The sequence below is a fragment of the Tenrec ecaudatus genome, chromosome 6 (genome assembly GCF_050624435.1).
Source record: "Tenrec ecaudatus isolate mTenEca1 chromosome 6, mTenEca1.hap1, whole genome shotgun sequence".
NCBI lineage: Eukaryota > Metazoa > Chordata > Mammalia > Afrosoricida > Tenrecidae > Tenrec > Tenrec ecaudatus.
In genome coordinates this window covers 113,132,155-113,159,674 of record NC_134535.1, presented here as the reverse complement: position 1 = coordinate 113,159,674, position 27,520 = coordinate 113,132,155, and the positions used below count along the sequence as shown (strand labels likewise).

Genomic DNA, 27,520 nt, shown 5'->3' with positions numbered 1-27,520 from the left:
ACAATTCTGAGAATGGCACAGGTCTCGATAGTGTTTTTCTCTGTTGTGCAGAAAGCTGCTATGAGCTGGAACTGACTGAGTGGCACCTTACAACAGCAACAAAAAGAAGTTTTCCTAACTATCCCCTGTTTATCAACCATATGCATGGATATATCTGCAGCAAAGGTATATATCCAAGTACAAATAAGATTTGTCCAGAATACATATGGAACATAGATATAACACTCATTCTCACAGCCACTGAGTTAATACCAACTCAAAGTGACCCTATAGGACACAGTAGGATTGCCTCTGTGGATCTCTGAGACTGTAACCCTTTACGGGAATAGAAAGTTTCCATCTTTCTCCCAGAACACAGCTGGTGTTCTCACACTGCTTTCCTGTGTATCCCCCCATGACAATAGTGCCCCTGTGTGGCTATCTAGCCATAGAGATAGATAGATTGTGTTCAGTATACACTCATTCTTCCTCTCACATCTGCTCAGTCTGCAATCAACCCATGCTCCTACTCCTCAACCACCTTCATTGCAAGCTCATATAGAACAGTATTTACCTTATTGCCTTTCACTTTTGCTCTCCTCCCAGTGTCTTCCTCTGTCTCCATCATTTTTTGGTCAATCTTTTATATTGCTTTCCTTCACCCATATTAGCATGTGTCTCTCGCCCTCTGGCCATTAAATTCCCTTCGCTCTTACTCTTACACCTGGTGACCATTCAAAACTGTTTCTTAAATGAGAAATATTTTCTTGACTTTTTACAAGGATGGCCCAATGCAATATTTGTTCTGTTGTAATTCATTAATTTATTCAGTATGCCTTCCAGTTTCATCCATATTGTTAGAAGCTTCATGGATTCATCATCATTCTTTCATACTCTTAGGCTGGCAGGGTTCTTTTGAGAAAAAGAAAAACCAGGACACACACACATGCACACGCACACATACATATAGGTTCATACTTACATATGTTCGTGTATTTACATATATACACATGCATATATTTACATATGTATATATTCACACACAAACACATATATATGGATAGGTATAGAGCAAGCACTAATATAACAACAGAAAATTAGTCCACAAAGCAGTACAGAGGGCTCATTTCAACTCACTTTTACAAAATAGTTATATTGCCTGCAACTCACAAGGGCTGTTAGTCTAAGGTCAAGGAAGCAGACAGCAGTCTTCCCTCAGGAAAGACAGGCAGAGTCTGACCTCAGGCAGCAGACTGTAGGGTGGGTCAGCTATAGTCAGTAGCACCAGAACTTACTGAAGCAGGCTCTGATGGGATTTTGAACTCAAGCATGGCAACAGGATCTACCAGCCTCAAGCTCAAGGGTTGTAAGAGCCAGCAGCATGGTGAGAAGCAAGTCTTGAGAGATCTTCAAGCTCTAGTGACAAGATCCATGGGTTGGTTAGGCCCATAGGTAGTGCAGCACATGCTCAAGCATCAGCATGCTGGTCCAATCACCATGGAGGAAGAAAGAAGAGGACTCCTTAGAAAGTAATTTATCTTGTTGCCCTCAAGGCAAGCTGCGATCTGATTAAACTATGCCCACATATTTCTATTGGCCTAGTTTGCACAATAAAATTAACTATCATAAATATTATGCAGTATTCCATTGTGGTTTTATGCCATTGTTTGTTTATCTCTCTTCCACTGATGAGCATTTAGATTGTTTCCATCTTTTTTGCTGTTATCAATAGTGCAATAGTGAATGTGAATTGTGGTAGTTGCATAATTGGGTGCAACTTGAGACTATTAAAGAGTGAAGGGGTGGAGTTTAGCCTGTCAAGTAGGTTGCAGCTTGATGACCTCATTTGTAGGTGCTAGGGAGATAAATAGCTGTCTGGAGGCTAGATACAGGCTCTCTGCTTGGTATTCCTGATCACAAGACACATGAAACTACACTACAGCCCTGGAGCTGTGGTTGCCACATGGAGACTCATGCCAGTGCTGACATGCTTACACTGTCGCTAGACCAATAAGACTTTCCATTCGGTGGACTGTGATCTTTCTGCATTTGGCATAATTGCGCATGTTTTTGATTCTCAAGAGGAATTTACAGACTGGTATCAGACATATGGGCTAATATCAGACTTATGGACTTGATCTGGACTGGGTTGGGATGTTTGCTTAATGTATTGTTACTGTTTGATATAAAATTTCCTATTACACACATGAGTCTCCCTAGATTTGTTTCTCTAGTCCACCTTGCCTAACACATTACAGTACCTTGGGAGTCGGTACTAGAGAAACAAATCATAAAGATGGAGAGTGGATGCTTGTTTGACCTCCGACTCATAGTTTTTCTTCTTTGGCTAGCCAGATATCAGCTATAACCATGAAGTTTACTGGGTTGTTTTCTGCAAAGACTATGGGAAGTTAATGTTTTGATTAATTTCTTTGGTTGTACTCTTTGGTTATTCCTGCTTGAAATGGCAAACATGAATGTGATTAATGTATATTTTAGGTTCGAGGGATGAAATCCCTCCTTGAATTTCTCAGAGACCATGGTGCTTAATGAAAATTGCTGACAGAAAGTCAAAATGGTGGACAGAAAGCCTGGCTCTGGCTTGATTCATTCAGAGGCCTAAACTCTACCTGGTATCAATAGAATAGATAAGGATTAAGAAAAGTTTAGATCTTGACTGTTTTAAGAATTAAGTTTAGGATCTGGCTCTACTAGGTTTATACTGTTTTCTTCTGCCTGTTGTTAATAATAATTGATAGAAATAATTATTGGGAAGTATAAATAGAGAGTTTCTAAGCTACCAATGTGAAATCTTCAAATGACTTAGGACTCACCTGGAAAGAAGGCTCTGAAATGATAAGCCCCACCCAGTGTGTGGAGTGCTCAGGATATTGAAGGTGAAGAGACTTGCCCAGGGGCCTAATAGGTTGAAGAAAGAAGAAAAAAAAAACACAAACAGAACTCTTTGGCTTTTTTTTTTTTTAATTTTGAACCAGTACTTTGTGCCAGTAGCTGGAAAAAATTTGGAGTCATAAAGAAACTCTCCTCCCTAGGACTGCACGTTAAAGAGAGCCTATGCGCAGGCTGAAATGCTTTCTTGTTGACTACCTTGATCCACTTGTTGAGTGGAAGTAGCAATGAAGAAATGGGTTGAGTCTGACCACTGACATCTGTGGAACTGGTTTACAGGGACTAAAGGAGAACTAAAATTCATAACCTAGCACAAGTTCAAAAGAAAGTGTGTCAGTGCGCCTGATCTAAAAGTGAGCAACCAGTGGGCACCCTGGTGAGGTTGAGTGAGGTAGTCCACACAGAGTTGATCAGAACCCAACCAGATGAAGAGAAGAATTTGGGGCCTGAGAACTGATATATATTGCTACTGACATTATGGATGACTTGTCCTGATTTCACTTAGCTTATGGATGTGGACTCACAAGGTTCCAATAGGAATGAAAATTCTTCACATCAAAGAATATGATTGTCTCCTCAGAGCTCTGGGTTGATGTAAGTGGGCAGTACAGAAATTAGATACCCAAAATGGAGCAGATAAAGGCAAGAAGTGGCTGGCTTACAAACTTTCATAGGGAACACATTCATAGGAATAAGGTGTAGGTGTTGTGTAAATGCAATTGTTAAGCATAGAATATTGTTCACTAATAGAAATATTATGTTTAAATGAGGCTTTGGCACATATTGCATTTTATCCTGTTTTTAGATTTTTAATTTTATCCTGTTAGGTACCGATATGATTTTATTACTGTTTGTGTGAAATTTATATATGGCTAAAGAGTTGTGTGAGAGTGTTAAGTTGACAAGGGGTTGTCTGTGGTAGTTACACAGTCTGGTGTCAACTTGAGACTATTAAAGAGTGAAAGGGCTTTAGCCTATCAATCAGGTCACAGCTTGATGACCTCATTTGGAGGTGCTATGGAGATAAAGAGCTGACTGCAGGCAAGGTATAGGCTCTCTGCTTGGTATTCCTGATGACAGACACATGGGGCTAGAGACCTGGAGCTGGAGGAGCCACATAGCCAGCCCAGCGATGACATACTTACACCACCACTAGACCCACAAGACTTCCCACCCACTGGCCTGAGACCTTCCTGCATTTGACATCATGCAATGACGTCCTCATGAGTCTGAAGAGGAATTTACAGACTGGTATCAAATATATGGGTTAATATCAGACCTATGAACTTTATCTGGGCTGGGATTTTTTTAAATATAATTATTTTTTATATAAAGTTCTTTATTATATACATATGAGTGTCTATAAATTTGTTTCTCTAGGCCACCTGTGCTAATACATGAGTGTTAATATACTATTTGTATTACAGCTCTTATTTCTCTGGGATATCAACCACAAGGAGAAATTGCTGTAGTATTTCTCTTTCCATCTTTTTGAGGAAGCACGTAACCATTTTCCACAGTGTCTGCACCATTTTACGTTCCCATCTGCAGTGTTTGAGGGTTTCAGGCTTTCCCAAAGTTTGCCAGCATTTGATGTTTTCCACTTATTTGAACATTGCTATTAACACTGGCATGGGATGATTTCTCATTCTTTTTCTAATTTACACATCTCCAGCATCTAATGGTCATAAGCATTTTTTCATGTGTTTCTTAGTTGCCTTAATGTCTTCTTTGGAGAATTGTCTGTTCATGTCCTCTGCCTGGTTTTAATTGGATTTTTAGTTTTCTTGTTGAGGACTTGAACTTTTTTCATATATTTTGCATATTAGTCCCCTGTCTGATATGTAGCTACCAAAAATATTTCCCCAGTCTGTGGATTTTCTTTTCACTATTTTTGTTGAAATCCTTTGATTCCTATAAATGTTTAGTTTTCAGAAGGTCCTGGTTATTGGCTTGTCTTTTACTACTTGTGTGTTTTCTCTTATGCTTGATAGTGTGTTTATAATATATTAGGACTTTTAAGTTTGTCTCTTTTTGTATTGATGATGTTTATAGTTCTAAGGTTTCTACTTAAATATTTGATATGTTTCAAGTTTCTTTTTGTATATGGTGTGAGCTGTTGGTCCAATTTCACTCTTGTGCAAATGGATATCCAGTTTTCCCAGCATTATTTGTAAAATGACACTAGCTCCTCCCATTTAATGAATTTGGGCCCATGGTCAAAGATCAACTATGTGTAGCTTGATGGATTTACTCCTGGGTTTTCAATTCTGATCCATGGGTCCACGTGTCTGGCATTGTACTTGCACCCTACTGATTTGACTTAGTAGATTTTGAGATCAGGAGGTAAGAGAATTTCTGCTTCAATCTTCTTCTTCAGTAACGCATTGTCTAGTAAAGAGCTTTTGCTTCAGTCCACGTGAGAGGGCAAAATATGAAAAAAGTGATATTAGTGATCATATTAATTGATTATAGGATTATTGTTTTTACTTCTGTGTTGCACATGGTTTTCATTCTCAATTCTCCCTGATATGTATCATGCATTGTCTCATACTAGTAACAGCTCAATAGAAATGTTTACTTTGTATTAGTTTTCCAGATCAAGAAATCCGCAAAGCAGCAGTTCGACAGTTAGACAGCCTCTTGAATGACGAACTCCTGGAATATCTCCCACAGCTAGTCCAGGTAAGGACAGCAGAGTTGCCAAGGGAGTCCAGATGTTCACTAATAATTCCCTTAGAAGACACCCATGGACCAACAGCAGATCACATAAAAACGATACAGCAATTTAGCTAACCAACAAGATAAATAATAGCTTATATATCAATGTAGGCAATGTAGAATATTTCTAGTCAAAATTGATGGGCATTTTTAAAAGTCTATGAAAGACAAACAGCTTAAAGCCAGCTTAGTAATTGCAGAAAGAAAAAATAGCAATGGTTTTATTAAAAAACTATTATAAAGTAATAATAATCAATCAAATAAATGCTTTTTACAAAATAATAATTGCCTATACATCACCTCATATTTTGAATTTCTTGACTTTCATAGAGGCTTCTCACACTGATTATAAATTCCTAAAGTTAAAATTTTGCTACTTATTACTATAGTCTAGTGATAACATCTAATATCATCATGTTAGAGCAATTTCCGAAAGCAATAAAAAAAACCTACAAACGTGAGCAAAGGCAAAACTTGGTCAAAAGCTAAATATGGAGTATGCATATACTACTATAAGAATAGTTTACAATGAGAACATGCTTTGATTATGCTTTTGTGCTTAAATGTTTAAATTATAGAACATGTTCTTATTTTTATTTTAATATGACACTTTTAAAAGCATTATTTCAACTCTATATTAAGTTTAAATGTTTACTGTAAAGAACTAGCTTGTTCACACGTAGAAAGGTGTGATTTTACTAGATAATTTGTAGGGTAGTTTTTCTTGGAGATTGTGTGGGTAATATAACTTGAGGGAAGCAGAAGGACAACTAGCATTACATGTTTAATGCAAACATGAGATTGTTTTATAAGCTAATTATTTCTTACCCTTCACTTTCCTGGAAATCAAGTATGTTTGAAAAAAGTACCTAAGAGAGAAAATTTGTTTTATCTGTAGAAATGCACATTAGATATTCTCATCACCCAAATATAATATCAGATTTTTTTCTCGGCACCATTATTTTATTCTGCCGTCCAATCATTGGATTATAAATTACCTTAAAATTAAACCACAAATTTATAAAAACCCATTCTTTCACTGAACATGTTATTGATATTCCTAGAATTCACATTGGTACTTCTTTAAAATTCTGTAGACAAATTTTTATATACATATATGTATTTTATAGATATGCATATAACTGTTTATATTAAAAATACATATATAGTACATAATAATTATTTCAGGATAGCATAATTAATGATAGAATAAAGCCTAGAATCTAGGTTTTCTTACTTAAAAATCAAAATTTTTAATCTGCTCTCTATGAAACTTGCAAAAATTTAAAGTAAATTTCATAGAGTATTTGACAGCCTTATTTGATCTTCCTATGAGAAGTTTAATATAACAACATGTTTCTGAGGCTCTAGCTTCAAGAATAGAGTAGAAATTTTAGAATTGATAATTACATATAATATTCATATAGACTTGACTTCTGAACTTTCAGGGAAAAAAAATCATGTTCATGTATCTACAGACCACTCTGCTTCCACATGAAGCTGCTACTTCCCTTACATGCTGTATACATCTGATTATGATGACAGATAAAATTAAATGGCACATTTTGTAAATGATCATGTAGGTGACAGAATATCCCAAATATCTGTTGGCACAATAACTAAGAGGAGTGTTGAGTAGGTCTCAAATTTCATATTTTTGTGCATGTACTATACATTTCTCAGGATCCCTCTATTACAGATTTAAATTATTCCCCCTCAAAATATTTGTGAAGTTTTCTGGGGCAAGTTTTTCAGTATTATGTAATGATCCGCAATTTTGTGATCTAATGTGGTGTTCCTATGTGTTATAAACACTCGCCTCTTTGATGTTAATGGGGTAACACAGTTCAAGGTGTTACAGTAATGAGGCAGGATGCAATCTTCAGTATTAAGTTGCATTTTGAGTCAATTCCTTTGAGAGATAGAAGAGATTAAACAAAGAAATAGCTATTGGAAAGACCTACCACCACAAAGGCAGAAGAGCTGTGTATCATATTCTCCGGACCCGGGCCCCTGGACTGCGTACCTCCTTGGGTCCCAGACCCAGGGAAAGATTCATGTCAAGATACATGGAGGGCTGTCAGGCCTAAATATGATGAAGGGAGACAAGGACCTTCCTCCAGAGCCAACAAAAAAAGCCTTCCCTTAGAGCTGGTGCCTTGAATTCAGATCACTAGCCTCCTCAATTTCAAGAGAATAATCTTCCCTTTGTTAAAGCCATCCATTTACAGTGTTTCTGTAACAGCATGGCTGGATAACTAAGATAGATTCCTAAAGAGATTGAGTTTACAAATAACTATCATATAATTGCATCACCGTCTTGAAAGTTGATACATTGATGCATCCTTAGGGTCAGGTGGTAGTGGTTGTTAATTACCACTGATTTGACTTCCACTCCTGGTGATGTCATGTACCACAGAAGCAAACATTGCCTCTGTCCTGGACCGCCTCCATGATCACCGGTGTGTTCAGGTCTGTGCTGCAGGCCGGTTGTTTGTTGACTATCTTCTGGTCGAAAGGGCTCATCTTCTAAAGACAAGGCACCATTGTAACCCATTAGGGTTTCATTGGCTAATCTTGGAAGTAGATCACAAGGCCTTTTTGTGGAGGCTGTCTTACTATGGAAGTTCTGATGAAACCACCAGCAGTGACCCTGCTGATATTTGAATACAATCAGTGGAGTTTTCAACATTACAGCAACAGTCAAGCCACCATCGCACATCAAACTGAAAGAGATATGGCGGTTAATGTGAAAATAAAGGAGCAACCAATTTTTCAAATTTCATATCATGGCTCATGGTAAGGTCACCTGCCATCTCTAACCTAACCCAAATCAAAGAATGCTTTTACTGAAATTTACATAAATTAAACCCATTTGAAAGTCCCAATCTGGGTCAATGTGCTTGACACTGGGAATATTGCTGAGAAACATACCTGTAAATCCCGATTCCTAAAACAAAATGGATAGAAAAATCTTACAGAGCAAATACAGAGAAGATAGAATTCTGTAAAGCTGTAACTTTGCCCTACGTACATATGAAGATTATTAAGTGCTCTGAAAGGGTAGATGATAACATTAGGGGAGGTGAGAGGACAAGTATTTTCCAAATATTTGCTGTAGAATTTTCGATTAGCATCTATCTATGTTCCACTATGACTTTATAACTTGCCAACAGATAAAAATTCGTACTCCATTAATAATCTTTTAATGATAATATTCTGTTATTTATTATCCCATTAAATTATACAGACTATGTTATAGCCATAAGAAACAACTCTAAGGTCATAGTGAAATCAGATTTGGTTATGCTGTGGAGTAAACTCAGCAGGCTCGGGTGTTTCTATAAACCACAAGTCATAACTAGGCAGAGGGGTTCCCAGAACAGAGTTCATAGAAATTAAGTGCACAACAGAAAAAAGATTTCCTACATTCTCTGCCAGGAGACAGGAGACAGAAGAAAGAGGTACCTGTAGACAGAGTAAAACAGAGTTTGGAAACCAGACATTGACAAACAGTTCTCGGGTTCAAGAAAGAAAAATAATTCCAAAATCTAGGAAGAAATGTGGAAGCTCATTCTTAGACATAACTGCATTTGCTCATACGATAGATCCACTTCAGAACATAAACAAAACTTTGGTCGGCATTAGTAAGAAAGTAAAAGGAGACGGATATCAGCCCTAGTTTAAAGCAACGCACGATATGGTCTTTATACATTCAGACAACGGGATTTCATGCTAATTTTTGAAATCCGCTTCAGTCCTCTAATATCTTAGGAATTTGTAAGTTTTCCCATACCTGCAGATAGTTAGCATATGGATGTGTTTCCTTGAGTGACTACGTGAATGAATATCTTTATCTGTAAACTGCCTTGTTGTATAGAACCCAGTGTAAATGGTGTGTGTGTGTTCATGTGTGTGTGTGTGTGTGTGTGTGTGTGTGTGTGAAAGAGAGAGAAACATAAATGTTTATTGAGCAACTCGATATAGACACTGAATCCCTGAAGCAGGACTGAGAAATGTTATGGGGAGAATCTGGTTTTCATTTTCAAAACATTGAGATTTCTGGGATGATGTGGCACTGAGGATATTGACTGCTGATTTTGAAGTGCCTGCAGGATGAGGGCGGAGGTCCATACAGTTATCAGAGTTGTGCTATTGCTGTCTGTTTTTCATCAAGTCGGTCCAAGAAAACCTTAAATAGTTCTTCAAAATTGAGATAAGGAAAAGGATTTGGAACTGGATTGTGGTGGCAATAATCAGGTCTGAAACCTGCAATCAAATCTTAGAGATCTGCAGACTGATAGTGAAATAGCAGTTAATGATTTCTATTAAGGATGTGAGTCTACACTAAATTATTCTCTAAATGAGCCAATTACATATTGCCATTTTTAGAATCCAGAAACACTGCTTATTGGACAGGATTCTCTTAGCTAAGGCTGGAACTCCCCCAACCTCTCTCTTATGTATTACCCTGTCATCCTAAAGCATAAATAAGAAAAGCAAACTGACAAATCATGTACTTATGTGTTTCTGTTTCTTATCAGTTATACATCAGCTTAAAATTTTACTAAATATATTGTTAACATTTTATAATATTTTGCAAAGTACAGAAGAGGTAACCTACACACTGAGAAACATTTTTGGCAAATATATATTGGAAAGTACTTAGAAAATCCTATAACTTAACAGAAAAAATAAAAAATTTTTTAAAATGGACAAAGGATCTGAATGGACATCTCTTCACACTATATATGCTTAAGGGCAGCAAAAGAATACGAAGAATCAACCTAAAGAATCACTTTAAAAGGTACAAATAAAAACTGCATTGAGGTAAACTTCATTCCCACTAAAATGTCTTAAAACTTTCAAAATAAAACAAAACAGGACATTAAAAGGTACAAATAAAAACTGCATTGAGGTAAACTTCATTCCCACTAAAATGTCTTAAAACTTTCAAAATAAAACAAAACAGGACATTAAAAGGTACAAATAAAAACTGCATTGAGGTAAACTTCATTCCCACTAAAATGTCTTAAAACTTTCAAAATAAAACAAAACAGTAAACACACACAAAATAGCAAGTGTTAACAAGGATGTGGGGAAATTAAGACATTTATCTCCTGCTTTGGGGGATTCAGAATGGGCCAACCGCTGTTGAAAATGGTTTGGAAGTTTCTCAAAATGTTAAAAATAGAAATAGCATGTGACTCTTCAATTCTCTTCTTAGGAATATTCCCAAGAGACCTGAAAACCGCAACACTGATAGAACACCAATGTCAATTGTGGGACTCTTCACTGTGTACTATTCTCTGTAGCCAGAGTGGAAACCATTCAAATAGCCATCAGCAGACAAGTGGATAAACAAAACATGTTATATATATGTAATATAATTTAATTAATATATATATAACACTGCCATCGAGTTGATGCTGATTCATAACAACCCCTTTTGGGTTTCTAAGACTGTAAATGTTTACAGGAATAAAAAAATAAAAACAGTATTTCTCCTATGGAGCTGCTAGTGTTTTTCAATTGTCAACCATGTGGATCACATTAAGCCCAACGTGTAAGCACTATACCCCCAGGTGTGTGTGTGTGTGTGTGTGTGTGTGTGTGTGTGTGTGTGTAAAATGAAATGTTACTCTGACATAAAAAATAAATGGATCCCTGATATATCCCATAATGGATGATCTCAGAAAACTCTTTGCTGAGATAAGTAAGTAAATCAAAAGAAGAAAACTGTTGCATGCTCTCCATAACATGCAACACTAACATAGACAAAGACACAGAGAAAAGAGATCAGCAGTGGTTCCCAGGAGAGGAAAGACAAAGCAGATGGTGGGGGAGGGGTTGCTGACAGCTCAAGCTGGTGATGGACATGCACTATTGCTAATGACATTGACCATGCTGAATTGTACACAAGGAAACTACAGACTTAGCGAATGCTGTGCTACCTATATTTTGACAACATTTTCAAACAATTATTTGTGACTATATTACTTCTCTCCCTCACTTCAGGCTATGAAGTTTGAGTGGAACCTTGAGAGCCCCTTGGTCCAGCTCTTACTACAACGTTCATTACAAAGCACGCAGATTGCTCATCGTCTCTACTGGTAAGAGGAACTGAAATAGGCTGCGATGCTTTTTCCATCGTCAACTTTTTTCTGTGGGGGAGCTTGAGAAGTGTAATATTCATTTACTTTGCAATCCAATTAAATTTCAGTCAGGTTTATGTCAATGCTATTTCTGTGTATGAAAATAATTGAACAATTATGCTTTTCAAATTCTTCTTTTGGACAGTTCCATATGTTTACATACAGTCAGATTTAAGATCAGCATTATCTCTTTCCTATAATTTTAAATCACAAGAAAAATACAAAATGTCATTTGTGGTAATGACAACTTATTGAATTTTCAATATGAAATCTAGTTATCAGAATGTTATATTTGGGGGAAATGGATGCTATAAAAGTAATTTCTGTGCCATTAATTTGATTGGATATAAAGAGTGGAATCTAAAAGTTAGCTGTAGAAATTAGACACCAAAGACCAAATCAGACTCTAAATAGTTTTAGAAAACTAATCTTTTGTGAACACCTATGTTTAGAATATTATTAATAGGGAAATAAGATTTATTAAAGAAATATCAGAATTTCCCACATTATCAGCTGCCTGATTCTATTGAATATGGTATTATTTGCATATTTTTTCTACTTTGTCATTTCAGTTTGTTGATTCAACTTCATAGAACCGAATTTAAACTATTCCAAGGGTCAATGACCTAAAGATAAAATTGGATCCATTCTCATCCTCAAATGTGTATGGCAGGCGTCCTTTGCTAGCTGCAATTGCTAGTGAAGAATGATAATTAATAGACAACCAAAAGGCAATAGCAGCTTTTGGTCTCCTATTTTCTGCTTTAAGAAACATTATTCATAATGACATAAATCTCCCCATGATGATATGAGAAAATGATGTAAACATCCTATAATCAAGCAGAGATACAAGGAATTTGTCAAGGGCCACTGTTTGATTTGTTGTTCACCTTCATTAGAAATGACAAGTCTGAGAAGCAGAACATTTCCTCCTGCGTGCCCTTATAATGAGGCATTAAGTAGACCCTTCACTCTATGGGCTCTCTTATGAAAGCTCTGATTAAAGTCTTATCCTTTCAGTTTTTCAAAGTGACTACAATGCTAAGGTTAGTTAAGTGGAAGCACTTTTTGGTATTCTTCTGTCCTATTAAAAATGCAACTCTATTAAACTTAAATGTTTACTTTTGTTAAGACCACTTTTTGCTATGCACATGAATTACGATAAAAGCATATCATAACGTAACATTACCAACCTTCCTCTTAAGGAAATATTACAGCCAAAATATAAGAATATATAAAAGGTTAATTTTCTCATGTGAATCATTTTAAAAAGCTATAAAAGAGAAGAAAATAATAAGGACTTACCCTAATCAATGACTGATTGATATAAAACTTGTGCCATTTCAGTAAGGTCTTTATCTGGTAAAGTAGCATGAAAAGTGGGGTCATTTCAAAGGCAACAAAGAGTGCAAACAAAGTTGTAAATCAATGTCATCCTTGCAATTTAGGATGAATACAATTATGGCACTGTTTCCAACAGTGCTGGGGTGAAAATCTTTCTATGTGTAATTCTCACCCTTACGAAAAATAAAGGGGCCAATAATAGAATGCATTCATGCTCTCAGTGACTCAGAATGAGGGAGTAGGGCAGAGGGAATCGAAAGAGGATTACTTACGAATGGATGGTTTCGGTAGGGGGCTTGTTTTTTGTAAGAATACAGAAAAATGAGAATGAAAACAAGGATGAGGATGTGAAGACCGATATCCACTTAAAAGTTTAGCAAAAATAAGAATTGGATAAAGTACACTAAGTGGTAAACAGCATTGCATATATTTAAAACATGTCTTAAAATTAGGAAATTGTTGCATAGTATTATATTTAAGAAGACTTTGTTTAGAGAACATTTGAATTAAAACTGAACAATTCAGCTCAGGGTCCTCATGTTCCACTCAAAAATATGTAGCATGTCTTTTCTTTAAGGAAAAAAAAAATAAGAGCCTGAAATAAGAATGTTAATGAGTCATCAGCCATGAGTTTAATGCGTTTTTTTTTAACCACTTAGATTAGCTACTACTTCCTTAAATTCATCATGTTCAGCATGGAACTTTGGAGTTATCGATGGTTTGTAGCTGTCTCACAGGGGTCTCCAATAATTTACTATGCCATATAACTTTTGATCTGCTCAGTTTTTCTTCTTCTGTCCACTGCTTCTGCTAGCCTCTGTCCCTGCTTGGGAGTTTGCCTTGGTAGATATTGGATGAGAAAACTGTAGTGACCGCTTTAGTGGGAAACCTCCAGAGAAAGGAAATTGACTATGAGGTACAGCTTACACTGGGATGGTAAATATATTATGAATAGTACCTACTTTTTTAATGAGCTAATTTTACATTTGGACGTTTTGAAATTTTACATTCCAATTTATACTCATAATTTAATTGTAATTGGAAGCTAGAATCTTTTGAGTTCATACTCAAGTGTTATTATTTTGGATAGAAAACAAGACTTTACCCTGACTAAACTGGCTAAAGTGACACTTCGTATAAAGAGCTGTCTCTGACCCTCTCTACAGTCACCAACCAGAACTGAGCACTGCGTCCAGAGTTGACTCCTACTATCCATAACTTTGAAAGACATCATATGGCCCTCCTCCAATGCTTCTATGTCTTTGTCATTTTCTTCTCCTAGTCAATACACTGCCAAATAATGGTGCCCATCTTGCCATACTCAGAACATGAATTCCATCACAGTGTCTGGAACTCATTAGTTACTCAAAAGAAAATGAAAAGTTTTGTTTTAATTTATGAAGACCGGAATTTTCATAAGGCCGTCATATTTTCACATGAGAGAAACCTCATGGTCCACACAGAATATGAAATTACTCGCTTAACACAAATGCTTGTAAAAGACACGATTTCTGTCCCATTCAGATCTCCTGGCTATGGCTGATTTACCATCTTCTAGCCTTTTTTAGTATCAGCTGTCTCTAGAGAACTACCCTCTGCCAACACAATCGACCAACCTGTGAAGTGGGAAATCTCTGAAGTAAAACTTACATCGTAGGCTCTCTATGGATCAAATTAAGATGAACTTGGACCTAAGCCGGACTTCAACACCCGGATTAACTCTTCTCACTTATCGATCGTGCTTCCCACGCTTCCTTACCAGTTTATTGTCCCCTGCAGGGAGTTCCTTTGGGAAATCACACGCATCTAAATTGATGTCTCAGACTCTGCTCTAGAGAATCGGATAATTTCATTTGAAATGCAGCTCCCATTTTACAAGTACCATCAGTGCAGGTATTGCTTTTCAGTTGTAGTTGCTGTTATATCCCAAGTACTTTGAGCAGTATTTGACACAGATATTCAATTAATTCCTATGGAATAAATTAGAGGATTCTGGGCCTGTGTGCGTGCAGAACCGTAACGGAAGGGGGCAGAAAGGAGCTACCAGAGCACTCAGTCTGGCTGGAGGCCAAGCTGCAGATGACAGGCCTAGAGCCATTCCAGAAGATTGTTCCATTCAGAACTCAGGCAATGGCTATCAGGAGTGAAGGCCGCACTAGACTGAGAATATCAGCAGAAGCCAGGGCTCACCTGCGCAGACAGGAGAGAATTGGGGCCTAATGAGCACTGGTCCGCTGAACAACCGAGAGAGCCACAAAGGAAATTAGACGCATGGCGTCTCTGGTACCAGGGGACTTTTTGAGGTGGAATGGGATATTAAAACGTCATATTCGGTAAGCTTTAATGTGCTACCCATAAAAGTGAGATGATGTACTATCTCACTATCTCCCCACTTATTTTCCAAAGAATTTTCCATGCACTTCTTTGGGATCTAGAACTTTGTAACAAGTTCTCAAATCTAAGAATATATTTGACAACACGTGATTTGAAGTCCCACTTGTCCCGATCTACTTTCTTAAAATAGATGCCCCCTGCTGAAATCTTCTCTTTTGTAAGTCCCTCATTTAGAATAAGTATTCGTTCCTCTGTGGTCCTCTTCTACCGTGAAAACTGTGTGTGTGTGTGTGTGTGTGTGTGTGTGTGTGTGTGTGTGTGTGTCAGAAGATAGAGGTGATGCTGCATTAGTTTATCATGGTGTATTGATGTGACAAATATTGAGAAGCTAGACAGGATTGCCCTGCTTAGGATAAGACAAAGAATGGTTCTTGTCTCAGGAAAAGTCGCGGACTAAGATGGTCGCGTCCCGCAGGAAAGAGTACGCGGGTTATCAGGCAAAGGCAGCCACTGAGGAAACTCACATGCACACACAAAAATCATGCCCCCTTTTCAGCTGGGCCCATGTATGGCCTGTGCCACACGTGACTGCAGAGAAGAGGTAAGGGTGGACACCCCAAAACAAAGCCTGAATGCATGCCCCCATTCTGTCCGTTTAAATACTCATCGAGGCGCCCAAATGAATCCACAAAGGCCGTCAAAGCTCTCTCTGCGCTGCTGGCTGAAGCACCCCCGCAATGAGAGTGCCGACCGTACTTCAGGGAGTTATTGCGGTATAATAGAGCGTGCATGATGGAGAATCAATAGGAGGTTTTAGAGCCTCAATTCTTCACCTGCTAAAACCATTAAATTGCTGCTAATTCACTCTTTTACCTTTACAGTGTAATAAATAATGAATTGTTGCTTCACTTTTTGTATGGGAAAGACATGTCTCACTGTCATTTTAATATTGATCGACTGACATCATCCTTCAACCTGTGTTCAGGAAGATACGCAGCTGAGAGCATCCCTACCACACGCAATTCACCCACTCGCAAGAGCAGCAATGCTCTCCCCAGGCCCATGTGAAGAAAGCAGGACGGCTGTTTGGAAGAACGTTTTTATTTTACACAACAATGTAAAATTCATTAGCACAGTGTTCTAATTCAGGCACAATACAAGGACATTGTTTCTTTTTTATTTCTAATTCTGCATAAGAGTTTTCTGTAGGTCCTTTAACAAAGAATTTTTAAAAGCATAGACTTTTAAATGATCTTTCCAATGCCATTTTAATTGTATTACCCCTATCACATAAAAATGGATATGGAGTATTACAGAAAGTTTTGTCACAAACCAGTGCAAAAGCGAGGAACAGAAATTTACCTTAAATTTATTCTCTAGTGTAAATAACGTGTCCCTCCAATTCTTCTCTTTTGTAAAAGAAAAAAAATTAAAGAAAGAAAAGAAAATATGAAGAGTTGCAAAAATGTTTTTTGGCTTTGCAGTGGCTACTGGATTACAACACTGCTTTATTAATCTGATTTACCTATAATAAGATTAATCCTCAACTGTTCTAACTTATGATAGGGCTTTGGGCCAAGGCCTTAAAAAACAATATTAAACTGTTTAATTATCCATTGTTATTCAATCAGATATAGTTTTGTTCTAGCCCCAAACAAAACAACAAGGAAGTTTCAAGAAGTTCAAGAATAAATAGAATAAAAAGAAATGGAAATTTTCTACAAATATTTTGAAGCCCATGTTCTGTTTAGATTAACCTTGCTTGCAACAATAAAATTTGATTTCTAAAATGAGGAGACTAACAAACATTCCTAGTAACATGATACTAGAATAAAATGGGCCTTACTACCGTAATCTTTCCCCCAACCTTTATCGAACAATAAATCTAATCCATTTTCCCCAGAAAAGCATTTTCAACAAGCAAAGTGATTTGTTCATTAGCAACCATCTAATCAGTTAAAGAATTGAGTTGAAAGGTTTTTGTTTTACAGAGTTCTGTTGCCTAATTCAGTTCCCTTTTTATACATTAACAACCTACTTTTCAAAAAATGCACCTTTAAAATTTATAAAATCATTTTTTTCCATTGTTATTTATGAGATTATACAAATACTGCAGAGCTGCGTGTTCCTCAACTTGAAAGCAAAACTGAAAACAAACCAATATTTCATGTTGAGATTAAAATCTTACATCACTTCAAATTTTTGACCATTAATAGTTAGTTTCATAAATGCTGCCTAATGTAGTAGTAAATTAATAAATATATGTAATATGCTCTAAAACACTATATGGGTGCATGAATTACAAAGTACATAGTTGATTGCTTCGGGAAGCATTAGTTTGTAATACTTGGTTCCTACTTAAAACACTAAATTTGATCTCTGTTTTATCAATAATTCAAGTAGTGATTTTAAAAAGCAATTGCTGAGCAATTTATTTAGGAGATTTAATTGGTACCTATTTTTCAGTACATTGTGCATAAAAGTGATATTCAATATTTTCTCAAAAACAATTTAATTTAACAACTAGCAATATGTGAATGAAATTCAAGTCCACGCATTTCATTAAATTGAATGGATCAGACTGTGCTAATAATAATAATAGCAGTCTTTGGTTCTTTTTTGGCATAAAAGAGACTCCAAATCTCAAATATAATTCAAAGAGAACATTTATTAAGCCTTAAACAGGAACAGACAAGACAAAGATGAGGGATACATGAACCAGAGGGAAATCCAATGTCTTGGGGGCGTAATGCTGTCCAAAGATTTGGAGAGAATCAGAGTTTTAAAAGGACAAGGGAGGGAAGGGGGGTTGTTGGAAAAGCATGGCTGAAGGCAGCTGTAGGTGGGACGGCCACGGTGGGTATTGGGAAACCCACATTCTGTTAGACAGGAGAGTTTACAAGATTGGTTCAGGAACTTTTGACCAAGGCAGTAAGGGTGTCACTCTTGGCGATGTGACCCTACCACTTCAATTTCTATTCAGGGTACATCCAGACAAGTCCCCTAGGGCTAAGCCATTTGTCCCTGGACCTATAATCCACTTGCTAGAGGGCAAATGTCTTCACTGCTGTCTGCTAATGTCAGAAGGAATTCAATGGAGTCTGAATGAGTTTAAACTCAAGTAGAGGCTCAAAACCGAATTTAGGGATTCTACTGTAAACGACAGTCTTCTGGTCACTCAGTGCTCTGAAATCTAAACTTTAATAAAAGCTATAGAAGCCTTGAGGGCAGAGGAAAGATCTGGTTGATAATTGAGACTAGCAAGTCACCAACACAGGGATTTCCAGCTGTCCAGGCTTCAGTCTTCTTGTGTCTCATCCTGGACATAAAGAATGAAGAGCCTAGATGGAGTACCCACCACCCCCCACCACCACCCACACACATGTATATATACATATGTACATTCCATAAGCCAGTAGTCATCTAACTGTAAAGGAACGTGTGGGAAAATGAGCCATTTGTAGATAGAAGCGAGTGAAGATAGCTGGACTTGTGGAACCCATAGCAGTCTGTGGCAGAGAAAGAGTGCCATATGGGTGACTAAAGGAATGTAAAAATCAAGTGGACATGAAGGGGAGCATGGTCATTATATAGAGCAGAAAAAGCAGTAGTCATCTTTCCATATAAAAACAGTTTCAACAAGATGGTGGGCAGGCACAGGGGAGCAAACAAAAAATGTTACTTAATATTTGATCGACAATCATTGGTTTTTACCAAAGAATTTTGATCAATCATTCCAATAGATTTAACCTGTGGGTAAAATGTATAACTTTTTTCTCCCAAAGAGTTCATTAGTGAGCTATTCATTTAGCTATGGTGGGTGATTGGTGTCTCAAACACAAAGATCACAGTTGAATTCAATATTCCTAGCTCTTTTCCTTTCAATTTCTGCCCCTACTATTTCCACACTCATAAAAAAATATGTACTTCCCTGATTTACAGCAAGGAGTCCATGATGTGGGGCACTCGACAAAGCCTAGACTGGTAATCAAATGTCCATTTTGAGAACGCACCAGCCACTGGTCACCAGTAGGACGTGGCGATCTATTTCTGTGGAAATTATAGCCTGGGCAACTTTACAGGTAGTTATGAATCAGAACTGACTAAAGGACATCACTAACAAGATGCTGTAGTGGTTGTGCATTGAGCTATAATCCCCATGGTTGCCAGTTTGAAACCGCTGGCAGCTCCACGGGAGGAAAGACTGAACTTTCTACTCTAGTAAACAGTTACAATGACCCTAACCTACAGTCGGGTGTTCAGCATTGACTTGGTGGCAGTGAGTTTGGTTTTAGTTATTGCGTTCGTCTGGGTGCTTAGAGAAACAAATCCACAGAAACTCATGGATAAGAGAGAGTTTTATATAAAGGTTAAGTGCACATCAAGAAAACATCCCAACCCAGTGTGGCCCAAGCCCACAAGTCCAACATTTACCCATATGTCTGACACCAATCTACAAAGCCCTCCTCCACCTCACAAAACATACACTATGACACTGAGTGAAGGAGGGAAGCAGAATCAGTGAGCATGTAAGCATAACAGCGCTGGCAGGGGTCTCCACACAGGTGCTCCAGCACCCAGGGCTGCATTGGGGTAGGTCCATGTGGCTTCTCCTTGGAGATGTCTTGCAGGAAGTCAGCCTTGCCAGCTGAAGAAGAGAACTGGCTAAGGCAGCTGCACCCTGGTCCGACCATCAGAAAGCAACAGACTCAAGAACTAGAAAGGCAAGTCTCACCGAGTCATTTATCTTGCTGCCCTTCGATTAATCCAACATGTGTTTATCGGCCAGGTTGGCACAATAAACTAACCCAGGGTTCCAGATGCCTAGGCAGAAAATCTAGGAGATATTATTCTTAACCTTTCTTCCTCAGAGCAACTAGTTGGTTTAAACTGTGTATGTTTCAGTTAGCAGCCCAGTGTTTAATGATTGACCCATTGGTGCTCCAAATACAGAAAAAGTAGTCAATTTCCAGAGCACTTTCATGGCCTGAAGGTTCACCTCTTGTTTCAGCGCATTACAGGTTGGGCTGCAAGGTCAGCAGTTTGAACCCACCGGTTGCTCTCCAAGAAAAATATGAGGCTGTCTTTTCTAGTAAAGATTTCCAGTCGCGGAAACCCTAAGAAGCATTTTACTCTGTCCCTTTGGTCACCGTGTGTCAGAGTCTACTCCATTGTAGCGCATTCCTGCCGCGATGCCTTTGAGCTGCCATTTTGCGCTGCTCCAAATGCAGTGGCCCGCAAATCCTGTGGGACCCCACTCAACACTGTTTACTTTGAAGGCGTCTTTGGCCTCATCTTTGTACACAATTCTAATACAATTATTGGTATATGTAATCAACTGTTCATGTAACCTTTTCTCATTTCTTTGAGATGCTCAGTACTACAAATAGAGGTGTAAATTGCTTTAATGGATATGAACATTTAGTTGTATCACGTAACAATTATTTAATAGCATGGTTCTTGAGCTTATTAATGAGGTGGCTCAGAGGTTTTATCATGATCCCAGAGTCTTTCCAACTTCGGCTGTGTCATCCTCAGTGTCCATAATCTTGTTCACATCAGGGTTACAATAAACCTACTACAGTTGGAATCATTTCAAAATATGATCCCATGCAGCAAAAAAGAGAGACTACCCCTACCACTGGTAGAAAAACTTTCTCATAACCTTCACCAGCTTAATAGCCCACACTGTTCACCAAGGCTGGGGGATAAGTCACTCTGAACCGAACAAAGAACGTCTGAATGAATTGGATGGCCCTGTTTGGTTCCAAATAGGCAGCATTTGTTCTTCAGCTCAGGCTGGTTTTTGTTTTGTTTTGTTTTTCAGATTTCTATGTGGATAAAATCATATTCCTTTGTAGTTATTGTGAAGGAAGAATCAATTTAGTTACAGAAAACCACCCTGAACACTGTACCCAGTGCAAATGTTAAACCCAAACCAGACCTACTACCTTCTAGTAGATGCCAACGGATAGTGGCTCTATGTGTCAAAGGAGAATCATTCCACAGGGTTGCCCAAGGGAGTAAGTCTTTTAGGGAAGCGGACTACCTCATCTCCCCGCCTGAGTGGCTGGTGAATTTGAATTGCCGAAATTTCTATGAACTGTTCAATATTTAACTCACTCTGCCCCCAGGACTCTGTGTACAAATGATAACTCAAAAATCCCAAACCAAACTCCCTATCATCGAGTCAACACCAACTCTTAGCAGCCCTATAGGACAGGACAGAGCTGCTGCTGGGAGTTTCTGAGCTGTAACTCTCTCCAGGAGTAGAAAGTCCCATCTTTCTCCCAAGGAGAGGCTGGTGGTTTCAAACTGCTGACCTTGTGGCTAACAGCCCGACTCAGAATCACTATGCCACCAGGGGACCAGTAAATGCCTTTGTATGACTAAAAAGTAACCACACCACGCGTATTGCATAAAGGATAATTGACCTTGTCTATACTACATAATCTTATTATATTAAGATGAATAACGTTTCCCTTGGCTTTCTGATAACCATTTGGTATTGTTTGTTTGTTTTCAAGGTACTCTCTAACTCTATGCAACTGGGGGAATTTGAGTTAAATAGCTCAAAGCATAGCATGAGGCCTGGAATCACAGTTTTGAAGAGGTGTCAAGTGGATCATGCTTGGGTCCACAGGGTGACATGTTTTTTTCTGGCTTGACTCTCCTGTTTCCTAAAAATCAGATGGAAAATGAGAGGTGGTTTCATTTTGTTGACAAAATCTGGTGATTTGTCAGGAAGACTTTATTGGGCACAACTTGCTATGTAAGTAGGAATCTAATTTTCAGTTTGGAGCGCCTCTGTGAACTTTGGGGGGTCACGGAACACTTGCCACATGTTTCTGGTTTTGCCGTGGAGCTTCAGAGATCTGTGTGGTTTGAATGAGTTAATGAACGAGCCTTATATTGTCAGGTTCTGTGTTGCTTCACATCTTTACTCATCAAAGGATCACTCTTTGAGAGTGCTTAATGGAGACTCTTATTACTTTCCTTCAAACTGAATTTTCTATTCGATTGTTGTGCAATCATTTTAGTTACAATTGAGAGGCAGTTACTTTCTGCTTTCTTATTTCCAAAATGTCCACATGGGTTGCTTTTATTGCAACAAAGCCCGGACTTGGATATTTCATTCAAACACTTGTCCTACTTAATGACACCAAGCTCTTGTACTTGTTTTGGCAAGTCTGATTCATTTATGACCAATGAAGAATGAACAACTTGCACAAATAGAAGCCTGTCTTCAGAATTGACAGTCTGCCTGATACACTAACCACTCTTGACAGAATGTCAAATAATCCGTGTATCTTGCTTGGGTTTAGTCATCTGAAATTGTCTAAGGGAAGAATCCTAATGAATGTGTCATTTTACTTTATCAATTGAGCACTGTGCACATAAGTCTACTAAGGTGTTGTGAATGTCATCAGTTTACCAAATGAGTGACATTTCTATCGTTTTCTTGCAAGTAAAATATGCCTGTGTTTTAAGGGAGTCTGCTGCTTCTTAATAAATTGCTGACCTAATTTGATCGATGACTCTGAAAATTCCCCACGACGGACTCGAGAGCTTCAGTAAGTACATGATGTGAGTGAGGAGAGTTGCCTGAGTCAACCACAGGGAGCAGAGGTAGGGGAGTGCCTAGAAAGATGTCAGAGAAACTTGAGCATTATGTTAGGCATGTGCTCTTTCATCCACCTAGTCTCAGGTTTTGTAAATTTGGAAATAGTCAATAACTGATGGTTCTTTTGTATGGATTAGAAAATATATACAAAGTATAACTCCCAATTTTAAGAACCTTTTTCTAGGTTCAAGAAATTACAAATTTACTAGTGAGATGGGGACTTACACAATATTCGAGAATATTCCATTACTATGAGCCCTGCTGGCATAGTGGTTATTCGTTGGAGGCTAACCACAGGTCTGTCGTTCAAAACCACCAGCCGCACCTCTGGAGAAAGATGGGGCTCTCCACTTCTGCAAAGTGGAAGAGTCTCAAAAACCCACAAGAGCAGTTCTACCATATCCTATGGGGTCGCTATGAGTTGGCATCTCCTGGATGGTAGTGAGCCTCTGTTGCAAAGACTAGAATGATAGATTTTGAAGGTTTATTAACTCTAGTGTGCCTGTGCCTTGGAGAGCATTACTAAAACTTTTAATTCTCTCCCCATTTTCTGTACTCTTTTTCTTGTCATGACAATTCTGCTTTGCAATAGACATAGTTTACTTAATGGGCTTCTCTGCAAACAATTTCAAATATTATTGCACTAATTCATAAGAATATTACCACCATTTTTTAAATTAAGAAGTCAATACTCAGAAAGGCTAAGTACACACATTAAGTACTCTCACCACAGTCAAGTTGATTCAGATCCACAGGGGCCCTACAGGACAACATAAAACCACACCTGTGAGTTTCCAGTATTAGCAGCTCAATGCCAATCTTGTGTTCTGTTCAATAGAACATTATGACCCACTTAAATATTACAAAAGATAAAAGCAGAAACTATGTGACAAGGAAAATAATGCTTGAGCAGAAATTCTGTCTCAGGTCTTATTGGATAGGTTACCTTGGGAAAAGTATGTAACTTCTCTCAACATCCACTTCATTGTGTGCAGAAGAAAGGTGTTATTGTGTGCGATTGCATCAAATCTGACTCTTAGAAACCCGATAGGACAGAGCAGAACTGCCTGAGTTGTAATCAGTTAATATGGACCTTCTAGCCATAATTCCTTATGTGACATTATTCTGGACTTACGCTATCGTCCCATTTTGTAGGGCATTCTTTACTAACAAGTAGGAACAGGATGAGGTTAAGACCTACCCTTAATGGAGGGTATGCATCGGGCTATACTATTTGTTTCTGTGAGTCACCCTTAAGATTCTACCATAGAATCAGGCATGCCCAGGGTATACTCTTCGCTTCCCTTCGATATGTAATGATGCCATTATACAGGTCACACCTGCATTGCCTCCTTTGGAAAATCAGACTTCCGTTTCCTAACTGAGCCTTGGTAGAAGCAAGAGGACCTGCTTTGACCCTTGGTCATTTGTTGCTTTGGGGTCTGGTTCCTGCATTTGGCTCACTCCTGCCTGACTTTTGGAGTTAGACTGAGCAGCACCCACCATCATGTGAGACAGACAATTCTTCAAAGTGTCTTGAGTTTCTGTGAGATTTACAGCAATTCGCAGAATGCAGGAACGTGAGGAAATATATCAAGAGAGGAGCAAGGATGAAGGGAGGTGGAATGGAGCGGAACAGCATCGTGGAAGAGTTACACATTTGGGACACCATTAATCTCCAACACCGTGACTGTTGTTGATGTTGTTAGGTGCCATTCCGTTGGCTCTGACCCATCATGACCTTATGCACAACAGGATGACACATCACACAGTCCTGCGCCATCCTCACAATTGTTCCCATGCCTGAGCCCATTGATGCAGCCACTGTGTCAATCCATCTCATTGAGGGCCTTGGGACTAGTCTTCAACCTAATTCTTCTAAAGGAGATTAATACAAAACTTACTCCCAGATTCCTTAAATTATATTTTTAGGAGCAAATTGGCAGGTCTTTTCTCCCTTGGAGCATTTGATGTATTTGAACACACAAACTTTTGGTTAGCAGCTGAGCACTTAACTCTGGTGCTAGCAAGGATCCTTAAAAGAAGGATAAAATAAGGATAATTGTGTCTAATAGCGTTAGATGCTATGCATATCTCAAAAAAATATTTTTGGGGTCAGACAAAAAGTCTCAGAGTATCCCAGTGTCCCAAATTCCAAGGCATTAGAAGTTAATAGTTATATGGAATTCAAATCTCAGAGTATTTATCTTCACACATCTCCAACTGTTCCATTTTTCATCTGATACCGAGAATTTATTATTAACATTTAATAATAAACGTTTAAATGGATAGAAGAGGTAGCAGAAAAATCACTATATACACAAATTGTTTCAGACACCAGTTGTGAGACCTATCTTTAAGTTTTTTTAAGTTTCAGAGAAGTTTGGCAATATTGGCATCATTTAGTTTCAGAGAAATTTTCAAACTCAAAAACCTCTAGCCACTTTCACAGATTGCCTGCTGACACATGTTTCTACATTTCAACAGCCAACATCGATCACACTTACATCCCTCATCTGCCTGCCAGCACAATGCTGAAGGGAGAAATATGGGCAAAAAATGTCATCAAACATTAATACAAAATTACACTCATTAAAAAAGTTGGCAACTTAAAAGCAAAGAACTTAACTGACACTTGACAACAGCTAGGTGGTGGATCAACCGGCCACACTGGGCTATCATTGCAGCAAAGCCTATTGAAAAGATAAATCCCATGGGACATCTTACGGAATGGAAGAAAAATAAGTCTTTCAGTTTGATCATCTCTGCTTTATTTAGATTTTGAATTCTTCAATGATTAATTCATTTGGTATGAAATGGTTATCTTCCAAAGCTCTTTTTACTGATCCTATGAATATAGTAAGACAATTTGTTCTTGAGGTAGAATAATGCAAATTTTCTAGGTTTTTCCTTCAAGATAATAGTTCCAAACACCTCTCAACTTGACAAGTTAAGATTGACTTTTTCCTCTTTTCTCTTGCCTTCACCTAGTATCTCTAGCAATTGGACTGTCTTTGAGAAACTGCTTGCTATTTCTGTACATGCATAAAAGCTAGCTCCAATCGGTGCTACAACCTCTGGCTGACACTGCATCTTATATTTTTGGTGTTTTATTTATAAATAACACATGACCCAAGCTATGACACTTCAACATTTTCATCTTTTCCAATTTATTATATTTTCTGAATAACCAGTTACTCAACAACAAAATGACAAAAGCAAAATTTACCACAGGCAATGACATAATTCTAGTGTTTCTCTCCATCTTATGACTTGAAATTATTCTGGACAGCTTCATCGTTGAAGAAATGATCCAGCTAATAAATCTAGCCTCAAGAGTCCTCAGTACCCTTTTTAACCAATTCATTTGAGCTCTTTCCCACTTCAGCAGCTCATTTATGTGGGCACATATTAAATCTAGCCATCATTAAAATGGCTCTTCATTTGAAATTCTAAACACAAAATTCAAATGTATTAGTCTCTTCCCATTTTGGCTTAATTACTCACACTTAATGTGAGGGAGTTCAGTGTCAGCCTAATCGTCATTCCCCTGACTTCTTCCTCTTCTTCAAGTGCATCACATCATTCATCGTCTGACGTACCGATGTTTCTAGTCACTCATGTGCATATCTGGGTTAAATAACTCCCTTACCCTTTATATCTAACAAGTTACTTATAAAATGGCTTATGAGTCAGTATTCCCCTTCCATTATCTTTCCTTCCTGATGCAGCCTTGTTGATTACCTGGTCTCCTTACTTCAAGTTTCTGTGCACAATGCCTTGTCCTCCATATTGTCTTAGACCAGCATGCTTCTTCAATGCTAACAGACGAAAGGTTAGATTTATTAATCCAACCACAGGATAAATATTCTTATTTACTCAATATCAGAAAAACTTGTACTGGTAAAAAAAACTCTGCTGTTTTAAATATATGAAAATTTATGGCTTTCTTTGATCAAAGGGTAACAATTAATAATTTAGGATCTACATCAATGTACCAGAATGCCGTTATGTATGCTTCAACTACTTAGGTAGTATATGGCTTTCAACAAGGCCCTTAACTTTAGTAAAACTCATTTTCCACCAAGAATTTTGTTTTTAAAGAGAGATGATGATAGTATTTACTGTCAGAGGGTTGTTGTGAGAATTAATATAAAGTGAACAGAAGTTAGAACCATAGATCTGGGTAATCATGTGAAGTACAGGATCTAAAAAGCTACTGAAATTACATCTGTATGATTGTTGCCCAATGCTCCCACCTTCACCTACTCTTGTCTTCTGTCAAGTCCTTTTCGTATCATCCACAGGGAGCACTGTCAGATAAAATACAAGATGTGCAGTTAAGGGTGACTTTCAAAAGCATGATAAGTAATCTTTGGTAGAAGTATATCCCATGCATTTTTAAAGATGTACTTTTGCTATTTTTTGCTTGATTAATTGAAATTTAGATTTA

The 27,520-nt window shown here is 37.9% G+C and overlaps 1 protein-coding gene across 1 annotated transcript in view; it reads left to right on the top strand.

Annotated features, from left to right (window-relative positions):
- PIK3C2G (phosphatidylinositol-4-phosphate 3-kinase catalytic subunit type 2 gamma) overlaps nucleotides 1-27,520 on the top strand; it is a 419,757-nt gene that overhangs the window by 161,034 nt on the left and 231,203 nt on the right. Inside the window, exons 16-17 of the mRNA XM_075553327.1 lie at nucleotides 5,481-5,574; nucleotides 11,629-11,723. Coding sequence (XP_075409442.1) covers nucleotides 5,481-5,574; nucleotides 11,629-11,723 — 189 coding nt within the window. The remainder of the gene's footprint in view (nucleotides 1-5,480; nucleotides 5,575-11,628; nucleotides 11,724-27,520) is intronic.